The sequence below is a fragment of the Macaca thibetana genome, chromosome 7 (genome assembly GCF_024542745.1).
Source record: "Macaca thibetana thibetana isolate TM-01 chromosome 7, ASM2454274v1, whole genome shotgun sequence".
NCBI lineage: Eukaryota > Metazoa > Chordata > Mammalia > Primates > Cercopithecidae > Macaca > Macaca thibetana.
In genome coordinates, this window is record NC_065584.1 from 26,539,871 (window position 1) to 26,553,740 (window position 13,870).

Below are 13,870 nucleotides of genomic sequence, written 5' to 3' on the forward strand. Positions count from 1 at the left end.
TTACTTTTCTCCTATTGGCCTCTCACATGCTGACATCTCCATTGTCTTCTCTTCCTATGCTTTGTGGCTTTGTTATTAAATTAAGTGTTAATTTTTTTTTTTTTTTTTTCCCTCAGACGGAGTCTTGCTCTGTCTCCCAGGCTACAGTGCAATGGTGCAATCTCGGCTCACTGCACCCTCCTCCTCCTGGGTTCAAGCGATTCTTGTGCCTCAGTCTCCTGAGCAGCTGGGATTACAGGTGCCTGCCACCGCTCCCAGCTAATTTTTGTATTTTTCATTAGAGACAGGGTTTCACCATGTTGGCCAGGCTGGTCTTGAGCTCCTGACCACAGGTGATCCACCCGCCTCAGCCTCCCAAAGTGTTGGGATTACAGGCATGAGCCACCATGCCCGGCCGAATTTTTATTAAAATAATGCATGGACCTATTTTTAAAAAGCAAATTATACTGGAATCTTGATAATACAAGAGGCAGCCCTTCCCTGCAGTCTGGTGTCTGATGTCCCAGAAGTAACCCCTTTTAACTTCTGCTATTTCCTTCCATAAGTGTAATTATTTCTTGATTTATTGGTTTTAGATTTTATCTACTATAGATTTAGATTTTACTCTACTATAGAAGATGAGGATTTGGCTTTCTTTTATCATCCCTCACCCCCACACATTTCCTCTCCTGACACACTCCTCTACTCTCCTGAAATAGTTTTGTGACATAGTTGGTTAAACCCATAGTCAGTACTTTGGTTATTGCAACTTTGCATATTGTGCTTTCATTTCCTTTGTCATGTAACTGTTTTATTTTTATTTTTTATTTTTTCATAAGATGTCCATCTGTCTCTCTCTTTTTATTTGGGTGTCTTGGTTTGAACAAACCTCTTGCTAAGTTTTCTGCATGCTCCAGTGTTCTTTAAAACACCTCTCAAGGCTGGGGGCGGTGGCTCACGCCTGTAAACCCAGCACTTTGGGAGGCCTAGGCAGGCAGATCGCCTGAGGTCAGGAGTTTGAGACCAGCCTGGCCAACATAGTGAAACCCCGTCTCTACTAAAAATATAAAAATTAGCCAAGCGTGGTGGTGGGCACCTGTAATCCCAGCTACTTGGGAGGCTGAGGCAGGAGAATTGCTTGAACCTGGGAGGTGGAGGTTGCAGTGAGTGGATATCACAGCATTGCACTCCAGCCTGGGTGACAAAGTGAGACTTCATCTCAAAAAAAAAAAAAAAAAAGAAAAGAAAAGAAAAGAAAATCTGTTTCAAATCAGTTTTTCACACAATGAATTCCATCAAATAATCTATCAACCCATTTTTTTTTTTTTTTTTTGGGACGGAGTTTTGCTCTGTCGCCCAGGTTGGAGTGCAGTGGTGCAATCTCAGCTCACTTGCAGCCTCTGCCTCCTGGGTTCAAGCAATTCTCCTATCTCAGCCTCCCGAGTACCTGGGACTACAGTCATGTGCCAACATGCCTGGCTAATTTTTGTATTTTTAGTAGAGACGGAGTTTCACCATGTTGGCCAGGCTGGTCTCAAACTCCCAACCTCAAGTAATCCGCCTGTCTCCGTCTTCCAAAGTGTTGCGATTACAGGCATGAGCCACTGTGCCCAGCCAACCCTCTTTTATTTCTAGAAGACCTTCCTCTTGGAGGAGTTTTCATTCTTCAGCTCTGATGTAGATGTCATGTTCTCAAGACTCCTAGGACCTCCCTTTGTGGTCATCTGGGATTTCTATTTGCTTCTTTCCTGTGTTGATCACTGTTTTAACAAAGTCCTCATTTTTCTCTTTCCTGGTTTATGCTCCAAGAAAAGACGAATAGGAAATCAAGGCTTTGAGACTTTGCATGTGAGAAAATGTCTTTATTTTATCAATCATACTTGATTGGTAGTTTGGAAATGACTTTCCCTTCAGAATTCAAAAGGTGTATTCTATCTATGGTCTTCTTCAATGTCACCATTGAGAAAGTTGATGGCATTCCGATTCTCCAGCCTGCACAGGTCACATGATTTCTCTGTCTAGATGCCTTTAATTTATTATTTTTATCCCATTGATTTCATGTGTTATGATGTACCTTCATGCCTTCCCACTTTTTTTTTCTGCCATATGGGTTCTCTGTGGGTCTTTTTATTCTGAAAATTCATTTTCTTTATTAATGGGAAATCTGCTACACTATTTTCTTTTTTAGTTTTTGTATTTTCTTCCTAAAACTTTTGTTAGCTGGGTTGTGGACCTCCTGGCTTGAATTTCTAATTTTCGTATTTTTTCTTTCCTCTATTTCATATTTTTTTTTTTGCCATCTCTACTGAGTGCTGTTTTTCCCTTTATCTTTAACAACTTCTGCTTACTTTTTTGGTTTTGGCTTTCATGTTTTTAATTTTCAAAAGCTCTTTTATTATTTTCCGAATATTCCTGTATAAGGAATTATTTTGTGCATGTAGAACATTGTCTCTCTGAGGATATTTGTCATAACTTTTATGAAAGTTTCTTCTGGTTCTTGCATCGTCTCTGTTCCTTCCAAGTTCCTTTTTCTGTTTATTCTAGTCCTTGTTTTTCATGTCACCACTTCTATTCAACATAGTACTGGAAGTCCTAGTTAGAACAATTAGGCAATACAAATAAAAGGCATCCAAATCCTAAAGAAAGAGGGAAAACTGTCTCTGAGTGCAGATGACATTATCTTATACAGAAAACCCTAAAGCCTCCACCAAAAAACTGTTAGAACTAAGAAATGAATTCAGTAAAGTTACAGGATACAAAGTCAACCTACAAAAATCAGTTGTGTTTCTATATATAAACAAATAATAAGCTATGAGAAAAAGAAATAAAGAAAACAATCCCATTTATAATGGCATCAAAACAAAACAAAAAATGGAATAAATTTAAACCAAGGGGGTGAAATATCTGTACACTGAAAACTATAAGACATTGACATTTTTCATGTCAATGGATTTCCTCAAAGGTCTGCTGGTTCTTGGATGTCTGTTCTTGTTTGTAAGAGAGGCCTATGGGAAGCTCTATGTGTGGAAGCTTATTGGCTGGTGGGCATTACTATGGTGAGTTTAGGAGACTATCAGTGATTCTTTTTTTAGGTTTTTTTTTTTTTTTCTTTTCCTTGGGCCTGTCAGCTTCCTCAGTACTCTCATCTCTTACTTGGAGGGTATACATTCTGATGCCCATATTCTATGAATTGAGTGGATAAGAGGTTTGTTGTTCTTACATTTTGGAATGTAAATTTTCATATAATCCTGTTTTCAGAACAGTACCTGCCTTCTAACCCCAACTGTGCTTTTTCTCCTTGAGTCTTGGTGATGACATTTTAACAAAAAGAAAATTCTAGTCTTTTTCTGGGATGAGTAAGAAGTAGTGCTTGAGTGTGCAGAATGAGACCAACCAGCTTCAGTGTCACCTATATTCTCATTTGCAGAACACGTAAGCTTTAATTGATAAAATATTTCCTAGATTTTGTGATTTGAATTAGCTTGCATTTTATTGATTTCACCCATGCAAGTACTTAGTGTGCAGCTCTCTCTTGATTTTTGAAGACACTCATCACTTACTCACATGATCACCTTTCCTACTCTTTGTCATTAAAAATACATGCTTTTTAATTTATTTATATTTTCTCAGAAGTACTGGCCTTTTAATGTTGTTTAAAAAGGGATCAGGGAAAATCACATTAGTAGGGAGAGTTCAGAAGTCTCAATTCTATTCATTTTTTGAGATTTCCTCTATACCTGTATACCCTCATCACCAGCTATATTCCAAAGAATCTCAAATGTATCTCTAGCCCTGACCTCTATTGTGAATTTTGAACCCCCATATATCACTGCCTGCTTGCATGCATCATGGGACCTCAAACTAACTTTCCCTAACTGAGGAAATGGTGATTTCATTCTCCTAACTGCTCAGTCACAAATCGTTACAGTTCTCCTTGATTCCTTCCTTTCTCTCATCCACCATATTCAATCCATCAGCATGTCCTGTTGGCTTTACCTTAAAAAGTATAGTAAGGATCAGATTATTTCTCATCATCTCCACTGCTACTGCCTTAGTGCAAGCTACTTTCATCTCATGCCTATATTATTTTGGCATATTCCTAAGTTGTCTTCTTGCTTCCATACTTGGTCCCCTACAGTTTATTTTCAACACGACAGCCGGCATGTTCCTGTGAAACTTTGAGTCAGATTGTGACACACCTATGCTCAAAATGCTCCTATGGCTTCCCCTCTATCTAAAGAGCAAATCAAAACACCTGATGATGGCCTCTAAGACCATCCGCAAGTTGCTCCTGAAACCTATCATCTTTTTGATCACAGCTTTTACTTTTTTCATCCCTGTTTACTTCACTCTGTTTGAGCGGCAATAGCGTCCTTGCTATTCCTCAAATGCGCCAGGTATATTCTCACCTGGGGGTCTTTGCACTTGTCTAAAATGCTTTTTTCAGATTGTCCCCAGGTTTGCCCCTTTGTTTCTTTCAGATAATTTCTGAACTGTCACCTTCTTGATGAGGCTTTTCGCTCACTGTTCTTTAACGTAGTGACCCTCCCCTATTGACAGCACCCAGTGAAGAATCCCAAGCTTAGCAAGTCCTCATCAGTAAATGCTTATTGTACATTTTCAAAGGTTAGCTAGGGAGAGTTTAACCAGATTGATGGGAATGGATAGGAATGAGGGGGAGCAAGGAGAGAATTCCAGCTGGGTGAATGGCCAAATAAGAACTAAGATATGAGACCCCAAACTTAGAAATCATTCACATTCTCATGATACTTGTGAACAGATGATTTAACCAAAGGAGAAGATACAGAGGAGAAAGAGCCAGGACCCAGGATGGAACCCCATTTTGAGGAATGATGCAGTGAGCTAAGGAGAGAAATGGGGAAGGAGTGATCAGAGAGGTTAGAACAAATCAGAAGAATGAAGTGTCAAAGTTCAAGAAGAAGTGAAAATAATCATAATAATGTCTAACATTATTGAGGACATATTTAGTTCCTTTCTTATCTTATTTAAACTTTATTAGTTTACTTTATCCTGTTTTGACAGATGAGAAAAGTAAGACTTGGGTCTTACAATTAGTAAGTGATGGGGCTAGGAGTCAACTCCAGGTATAACTCCTCATCTTTGTCACTTTCCACAACCTGGAATGCCACCAAGAGGCAGGGAAAGCATTTTCAAGCAGTTGCACAAATGCTCGTAACTTAGTGGGAGAGTCTTGTAGAATATCTTGCCATAAATATAAAAAACAACCTCTAGGCGGTACAAGCAGATAGTTTGACCACTTCCAAAGAAGTAGAAATGGATACATTCGCTTGAGGACAACAGACTAAAATATCTTCAAAATATGATTGCTCTTTAAATGCTATAGTATTTACAGAAGAGTGCTTTAATTATTTTTTGAGTACCATATTAATGTCACAAATATTTATTAAGCTCATACTGTGTTTCAGGCATTATAATATGAACCAGAATTGTATAACTATATTGTATAAGCATAAGCATATTATAGAAGTATATTGTATAAGCATAAGCATAACAGTATAAGTAGGTTGGAGAATTAAGGGAGCTAAGAGGTTCGATATGGATGGACCATTGATCAGAGGTGTAAAGCAGTGTAAAAGACAAAGCTGAAGATTTTGGCAATGCCTTGCATGCCACACCAAGACCTCTGTCCTAAGAGGAATGGGAGGCCAGTATTGGGTTTAAGATTCTATTTGCATGTGAATCCAAAGAGGTTTGGGGAGGGTGGATTTGAGAGGAACCAAGACTAAATAAAGGCAGGAGTCAGATTTGGAGACGCTAATCATCTAGACTACTGCTACTCAAAGTATGGTGCCCATTGGCCAATAGCTTCTCACCAATCCAAGTATAAGAAGCGTATGCTGGATGTAACCCAGCTACTTCAACTAAACACACTGTTGAGTTTGGTTGACTTCATTTTCATGACAAGCCTTTCTCCAAAAAAGAAGATGTGCTTTGCTGTACGTCCTGGACAGCCACTTACCTTGCAATGAACTCACTTCGAGTGGTTCTGGTCTACACTATTGGTCTTCAAATTCTTTCAATCTCACATATTAATAAGTAAAAAATATCTGAGTATGTACCACTGACATACAAATAGTCATGAACCCTATACATATATTTTCGTAATACTATATTATATATACCATAACACACTAAACATACATTTTAATATAATGCAATGAGGATAAGTAATACATATTTTTAAAAGTTTCACAAAAGCAAAAGCAATGTTATCAAATATGCTTAATTAGTTTTGAAAATTATCTTTAACCCTTTTGGCTATGGCTGTTCAAAGTCTGCTTTTGGTTCAGTTTATTTTGATTTTGGTTTAAATGGCTGTCCTAGTTGAAAAAATTACCAAAGACAGGTATTTCACCAAGAATAGAGCAGGCTTCACTGCGTTTATTAAACTAAGATTCTCATTTTTCAATCTAATCCAGTAATTAAATACATGTTTTAATGACATTTTATATTTTCTGATGTCAATCAGTTGTTTTTGCAAAGTGATCTGGAGGTGTTTCATTTTCACATTTTATACACATGGATTTTAAACCTATTACAACTCTGTATTACTTTGATAGAGCTATGGTAACAAAATACCACAGATTGGCTGGTTTAAACAGCAGAAATATATTTTCTTACAGTTCTGGAGGCTGTAAGTCCAAGATCAAAGTGTCAGCAAGTTTGGCTTCTCCTGAGGCCTCTCTGCCTGGCTTGCAGATGGCCACCTTCTTGATGTGGCCTCACATGGCCTTTCCTCTGTAAGTGCCCATCCCCGGTGTCTCTCTGTGTATCCCAATCTCCTTGTCTTATGAGGCCACCTGTCAGATTGGATTAGGGCTCACCTAACAGCCTCATTTTAATTTAATTACCTCTTTACAGACCCTATCTTTAAATATAGTCACATACTGAGATACTAGAGGTTAAGGCTACAGCATTTGAACTTAGGAAGACAGAAACAGTTTAGTTCATAACAAACTTAATTTGAAAGATTTAAAACAGGTTAAAATTCTATTTCTGATTTGAACCAAACAGAATTTTTATGGCATGATCATTTTTTAATCAGGAAAATCATATAATATGTGAATGTTTCCAAATACTTGTTTCTAAAGTCTTTCTCTAAAGCATACATTTCTTTCAAAAAGCAATGACTTTTCTTATTATTTGGTGAAATAGTACTTTAATCTTGAAGAAGCTGATATAAAAATGTTATTGAAAAATATCTTCCAGGTAAAAAATTATTGACATGGACTTTATCACAGAAAAGGTTAATACATTTTTCCCCACTTGTCTTCTTGTAAAAAGAAAAATGCATAATGCTTTTAAGTACTTTGCCATGAATTAACAGTGAACCCCCACGTAGCACAGCAGATTTTCAAGATCACTCTGACCTCTTATATGGATGGAGCCTATGTGTTAAGAGAACAGGACCTTAAACGCACTTACCTGGGTGCATTCAATCTGAAAGTGAAATGAAATTGTTAAAGGTAAAAGAGTGAAGGTACCCAGTGCTCAGGACTGTGGATCACTCACTCTTCTCTAGGAGGCATCCACCCACTACCTGACACCTGAGGGACAGTGGCTATCTATAAATAAAAGATTAATAAAACTTAATTTGTTCTTATTTAAAAATAAGTATAAATAGGACCTCTAATATTTCCTCTCGCCCCTAACAGATTATCTTGTGCATCTCTACGGTGCTGTGTTCCACTTTGGCAGGGACTAAAGTGGATGCTCAATGGTGAGATTCTAAACTGAGGCAAAACCAAGGGAATGAGGAAGGTGGCGATGATACAGAGGCTTCAGGGAAGCAGAATCAGTAGAACCTGATCACTGATCGGATGCGGGGGTGTAAATCAAAGGAAATGCACAAATAGGTATGTTTTCATGCTGTTTAAAAAATGTTTTTATTCCATCTTTCCCCATGATTGTAAGTTCTTCCAGAGATGAGTCAAACTATCATTTATATTCTTCCTTCTTTGTGCCAGGCATTGTGCAATGCACGTTCAGGTATATTTTCTCTGCAAAGACTAGAGTGCCTTCCATCTAGTTGTGGACCTTGCATTTCAAAATTTTTCAAACAGAATCTGCTCCATGAACAGAACCCCTGTGAGCATGAACACCAACGTGGCTGCCTTATCAGGCATCAGGATGGCATAGTGGAGCTTGGGGCCTTCTGAGTCTCAAAGGACAAGGACTTTCTTCCAAGAGGTAGCCTATGCAGCCAGGAAAAAAGGGACTTGCCGAAGCCTTTACCCAAGACAGCAACATTCTCTACCCCGAACATAAGGTTCTCCCCTAATGTCTCCATCTATTCCAAAAAAGTAAAAAAAAAAAAAAAAAAAAAAAAAAAAAGACTAAAATATTCTTTGGTATGTCTGACTCACAGCAAGCTTGGTCCACTGTATACTCCTCCAAATGCATCTTTGTCAATAACTGTCAGGTATTTGTTCTTGTTTAGGTAACTAGAGAGAGAGAGAGAGAGAGAATGAATTAGGTGATTTTAAGAAATCACACCAAATTAGTACAAATATCAGAATAAAATGTGACCATAGTATTGACTGATTTCAAGAATTTAGAAGATACTTTATCTTCTTCTGGCGTAAGCACTTAAAACATTCTAGGTTTCAATTGTATAAAGTTTATACACATTAATTATGGCAGAAGTTTTTGAAAATGAGCATGTTTATGATCTAATTTGCATACCTAAATTTCTTAAAAGTTGATTTAATTCTCTATTTTCCAGGCCAGTGGCAATTGTATTTTTTAGTCCTTTTTAATGGCAATCCTCTTTAATACCAAATTTTGTTTCTTAGTATTAATTAGTATTCCCATTTAATTTCGAAGACTAGGCTTAAATAAGGAATGGAATGAAGATGGTGAGGGTGGTGAGTGATGCTGAGGACTGTCAGAGATTCAGATCTTTTCTTTGGGTAAGGGTGTCAGATTTAGCAAATAAAAATACAAGATGCCAGTTAAATTTGTGTTTCAGATAAACAACGAATAATTTTTTAGTAAAAATATTCCCCATGCAATTTAAAAAATATTTATATTAAAAGTTATCTGTTGTTGATCTGAAATTCAAATTTTATTGGGTGGCCTGTATTTGATCTGACAACCCGATAGTGTGTATGAGGAGTGTTTATGAGATTACTCTGTAATCTTCTTTGTGCCAGGTATAGCCCAAACTTGGCCTCTTCTGGTAGTGGCTGAACACCCAGTATCCAGGGCATTGTTAAGTGTGACACAGGGAGAGTCAATAAGTCTCAAATACATTCAGAGACCTGGCTAAGATGCTAAAGCAGCCAATCTGTGCCTTCCCAGTGGCTTGAGATTACTGTGTAATCTAATCATCGACCTTCCATGGAAGAGCTTTGATGGGCACACTGGCCTTGCCATTTTAAAAACACACCGGGCATTAGAGGGTAACATAGTTTTGGAGCAATTTAAGTTACAAAGTGATTTTGAAATAAAATTCCCTCCAAATGGATAAAAGCGTCCCAGGATTTTGAAACTGGCCGTTTCCCCATAACTTTATTACACAACAAAATTATCTAAAAAGAAGCATAGCACATGTCCACTTAAACATCAGCGAGTGGCCACTTGTCGATGCAAAAGAATATAGCAGAGACCCTTAGAAGGTCTGCTTAGATATGGCTAATGCTTCCATTATTCTGCTTATGGGGTCTGCTCTTCATGGTGGAACATTTTTAAGGGTAATGGTTAATAATAATATTAAGCCTTCAGTCAGAAAGATTTCTTCTCCAGAGCCCTCACAGAGAAACTTCCCTCCTGGTTAACTGGACCCAGACATGAGTCTTCATTGGCGCCATGGGAGGAAGAAGAGTTACCAATCACCAGTGCTGAAAAAGTCTCTTCTTTCTGGGCAGGATGAGGGAATCACTAAATGATGTGTAAGTGCTGGGACTCCACAAAATGACATGTCATAAATTGGTATATATTTTTGGGTCTTTCAGTTTTCTTCTTCTTCTTCTTCTTCTTCTTCTTCTTCTTCTTCTTCTTCTTCTTCTTCTTCTTCTTCTTCTTCTTCTTCTTCTTCTTCTTCTTCTTCTTTCTTCTTCTTTCTTCTTTCTTCTTCTTCCTTCTTCTTCCTTCTTCTTCTTCCTTCTTCTTCTTCCTCCTTCTTCTTCTTCTTCTTCTTCTTCTTCTTCTTCTTCTTCTTCTTCTTCTTCTTCTTCTTCTTCTTCTTCTTCTTCTTCTTCCTCTCTCCTCCTCCTCCTCCTCCTCCTCCTCCTCCTCCTCCTCCTCCTCCTCCTCCTCCTCCTCCTCCTCTTCTTCTTCTTCTTCTTCTTCTTCTTCTTCTTCTTCTTCTTCTTCTTCTTCTTCTTCTTCTTCTTCTTCTTCTTCTTCTTCTTCTTCTTCTTCTTCTTTTGAGATGGGGTCTCACTCTGTCGCCCAGTCTGGAATGCGGTGGCGTGATCTCTGCTCACTGCAATCTTCTGGGTTCAAGCGATTCTTCTGCTTCAGCCTCCTGAGTAACTGGGACTACAGGCACTTGCCACCACATCCAGCTAATTTTTGTACTTTTAGTAGATACAGGATGTCACTATGTTGGCCAGGCTGGTCTCGAACTCCTAACCTCAATTGATCTGCCCGACTCGGCCTCCCAAAGTGCTGGGATTACAGGCATAAGCCACCGCGCCAGTCCAATTTTATTCTTAAATAGAAATTGAGAACTACCTAATCTAAGGTACTTATTACCATTTTGCCTCCATACACTCTTTATTTCTTTCACAGCATTATCACAATCCATAATTATTGCCTTGTTTATTTACTTGTTTACTTTATTGGTTGTCTCCCCAACCAGAATGAAAGTTCTATGTCTATCCAGTGCCAAGTTCACCATCTCTACAACTACTTGTTGGATGAATGTGTGAATGAGTAGAAAATAAATCAATATACTTTTTCATCACGACAGTAAAATGGGCGGTGTTAAACTCTTAGGGTAACACAGATGATTGCTTTAAAGAAAAAATAATGAAAAGTGAAACAATAGAAGACTTGGCTTCTGGTGTGGTGGCATTTGACCAACTGTTCTTCCTGAGGTAGTGACTTTTCAGGCATCTGGTTTACAAACACCTCAAGGGTATAGCCCAAACTTGGCCTCTTCTGGGCTGAAGACCCAGTATTCAGGGCATTGTTAAGTGTGACATAGGGAGAGTCAATAAGTCTCAAATACATTCAGAGACCTGGCTAAGCAGCCAATCTGTGCCTGCCCAGTGGCTTCAATCACAGTCCTCACTTGATCATTGTTGGACTCTCCTTTAACCCACTATGTCCATGGAATTCCTTTGGTCAGTGACACCTGGAGTGGGCAAAATCCACCTTGGAAAAAAACAACAACTGCAGAGAAGATATTGAACAGCATGATTTTGTAAAAAGACAACTAAGTTCAGTACAAGGGCTGCATGGCTTGCATCTCTTTTTGTATTCTCTGGACAATGCAGCTTACAGATCACATTCTGTTCCCAGGCTGTTGAAAATCAAGTAAGAGCCGGTGAACTCATCTCAGTTTTTCCTCTTCATCTCTAACTGCTGCAAGTGAAATTCAGCTTGTTCTTTCTAATCATTAGCAATTATTGTAAAACTAAATTATTGCTTGTCCAATTCTGCAGTGTTTTCATCTGATATTTAATATACTCCTGAGGATAAGGAGCCTGGTTGATAAGCATTGCAGTTTACCAGAAACTCTGCAGAAGACTTCAGACTGGAAAAGCCAGCCAGAGTCCAGGAGGGGAGGAGGAGGATGCAGAGGAGCCCCGGCCAAGCTGAACGGAGATGAACGGACACTTCCGGAGACTGTGCTCTCTAAAACCAGCATGGCCGTTTGGGTACTTTACCTCTTAGAGATAATTAGATGCTTAAAAGTGAAACCATCACTCTGCCTTCAGCAGATTTGAGGGCTGCCTCATTTGGCTTTTTAACCTTGCTTCAGCTTGCTGCTCTTGCCTTCCATCTGAAGTCAAGAGAGTGAGGAGGGAAAATACATATACAGAAGCCTTGATATCCAGGAAGAAAGTGCTTCCATCAACCTCATTTATCACATGATATTTCCTGGGATTATCAGTCTAGTTAAACTGATTCCTTGACCATGACTTACCTTGATTCTTCTGAAATCGACATCCGTACCCAGCTTGGATAAATCATTCACAAATCTTGGTAGGCTCTCTGGTTAGCCTACTCTAGACAGTGATTATTTTAGAGGGGAGTGATAATAAAAACTACCCCTTGCAAGGAGAAGATGAACATAAAGTAGCTTAAAAGAGACTCAAAAGGCTTGTAGATGAAAGGAAATACTTTTTGAAAGTCAGGGTTTCTAAATATTTACACTGGAAAGGGCTTATGAGAAAAGAACTGGTATTTCCTTTAAGAATAAGATAGACAGGGCTACACTCTATGTGTTCAACAGCTTTTCACTGCTTGGGGCTTATTCCTCTTTGAGAAGCTGTTGGAAGAAATGAAGTTCTTCTGAGAAAAGAGATGTCAGCTTTTCCATACAGGGAGTTAAGAAGCCCTGCCCTGATTTAAGATTGTGAATAGTTCACACTTAGGGAAGACCAAGGCAGTCAGGAAAATGAAGGTGGTGAGGACTCAGCTGAGGAAAATATTCAATTGACAAAGTCAGTATTATGTGTATTATGTGTACAATATGTGTGTGTATGTACGCCCTTTTCTGTTGGACTCACTCTTGGCACATAGTGGCCATTCAATGAAGACTTGCTGGAGGAAGGAATGAAAGCCCGATTGTTGGGTGACTCCTAGAAAGAGGCACCCTCTACACCAGGTTTAGAAAAACGTGATCAATGCCAGAGAGAGGAGTGTGATGCCGTGGTAAGAGAATTTGCTATTGCTGCTGAACTTGGCTCTCTGGGGAGTTTTAGGATACATTTCAGCTCCAAGATGGGATTTCAGCCTGTGCCTCCACAGTCCCTTTAGGGGGAACTTGGGCTGGCCCCTGATTATGTTGTGGTACTCTCATGGGAACACTTCTGTGGGGAACCATGTTTTCCTCCCACAGCGTTGGTAATTCAGAAAATTAAACGAACCCCCTGCCTACCTCTCATGTTAGTTTAAAGAGAAGCTGGATTGCTCTATGGAAATCCTTTTGTAGCAGAAATCAGGACACCTGTTTGTAAATGTAACCTGTGAGAAAATACTCAAGCTTTCAATAGGCAGAGGGAAAAGTCAGCCTTAGAGTATATCCTGCAAGCTGTTCAAATACTTACCCCATGATAAATAATAGCCTTCTTAATCCTATAATCTTCTCTATCATTGTCTTTTCCCAGTGTGCCAAGATGTGGTATTTTACTTCGAATCAGCTAATGCATGATGCTAATTAGTGCATTAATTGTGTTGACTCTGTTTATAATAATCAGTGTATTGGTGGGCTCTTAGCAGGTCAAAATGGCATTTTTATTCCTGCCTAAATTTTTACTGTCAGATAGTAGCTAGTTTCTAGAGTTTGACGGAAGGAAATGTGATACAGGGAATCAGACGTTCTGTGAGAAGCAACATATCCCCACGCAGATTGTGTGGAAAGAGGATGGAAAAGCGATTCCAAACAATGAATGTGTGACTTAACTTGTGACCAAGTACAGTTCAACTTCTGTTGAGCAAGGGATGCTTGTATTATTATTAATTTCACCTTCACCTCTGAGTGATGACAGCATTCTTGGCACCATAGGAAGTCATAGGACAATGTGCTTTTACACATCTGCCATCATTTTCATGAAATCCTAACTAATTACTTGACTGCTGCTGCGGCATCAGCACTTGCACTCAATGTGGAATTTGTCCAACTTGGCTGTAATTGTATTATTCAGTTACATTTTAAAAAATGAGTGTAAAT

At 38.8% G+C, this 13,870-nt stretch overlaps 1 protein-coding gene across 4 annotated transcripts in view; it reads right to left on the minus strand.

Moving 5' to 3' along the window:
• Positions 1-13,870, minus strand: part of TSHR (thyroid stimulating hormone receptor) — a 181,562-nt gene that overhangs the window by 22,972 nt on the left and 144,720 nt on the right. For 3 of the 4 annotated variants that reach the window (XM_050796237.1, XM_050796236.1, XM_050796238.1), the window contains one exon: positions 8,388-8,465. In XM_050796237.1, coding sequence (XP_050652194.1) covers positions 8,388-8,465 — 78 coding nt within the window. Of the gene's footprint in view, positions 1-7,878; positions 8,217-8,387; positions 8,466-13,870 lie in introns of those variants that run through there. The other variant, XM_050796239.1, reaches the window with a different exon arrangement.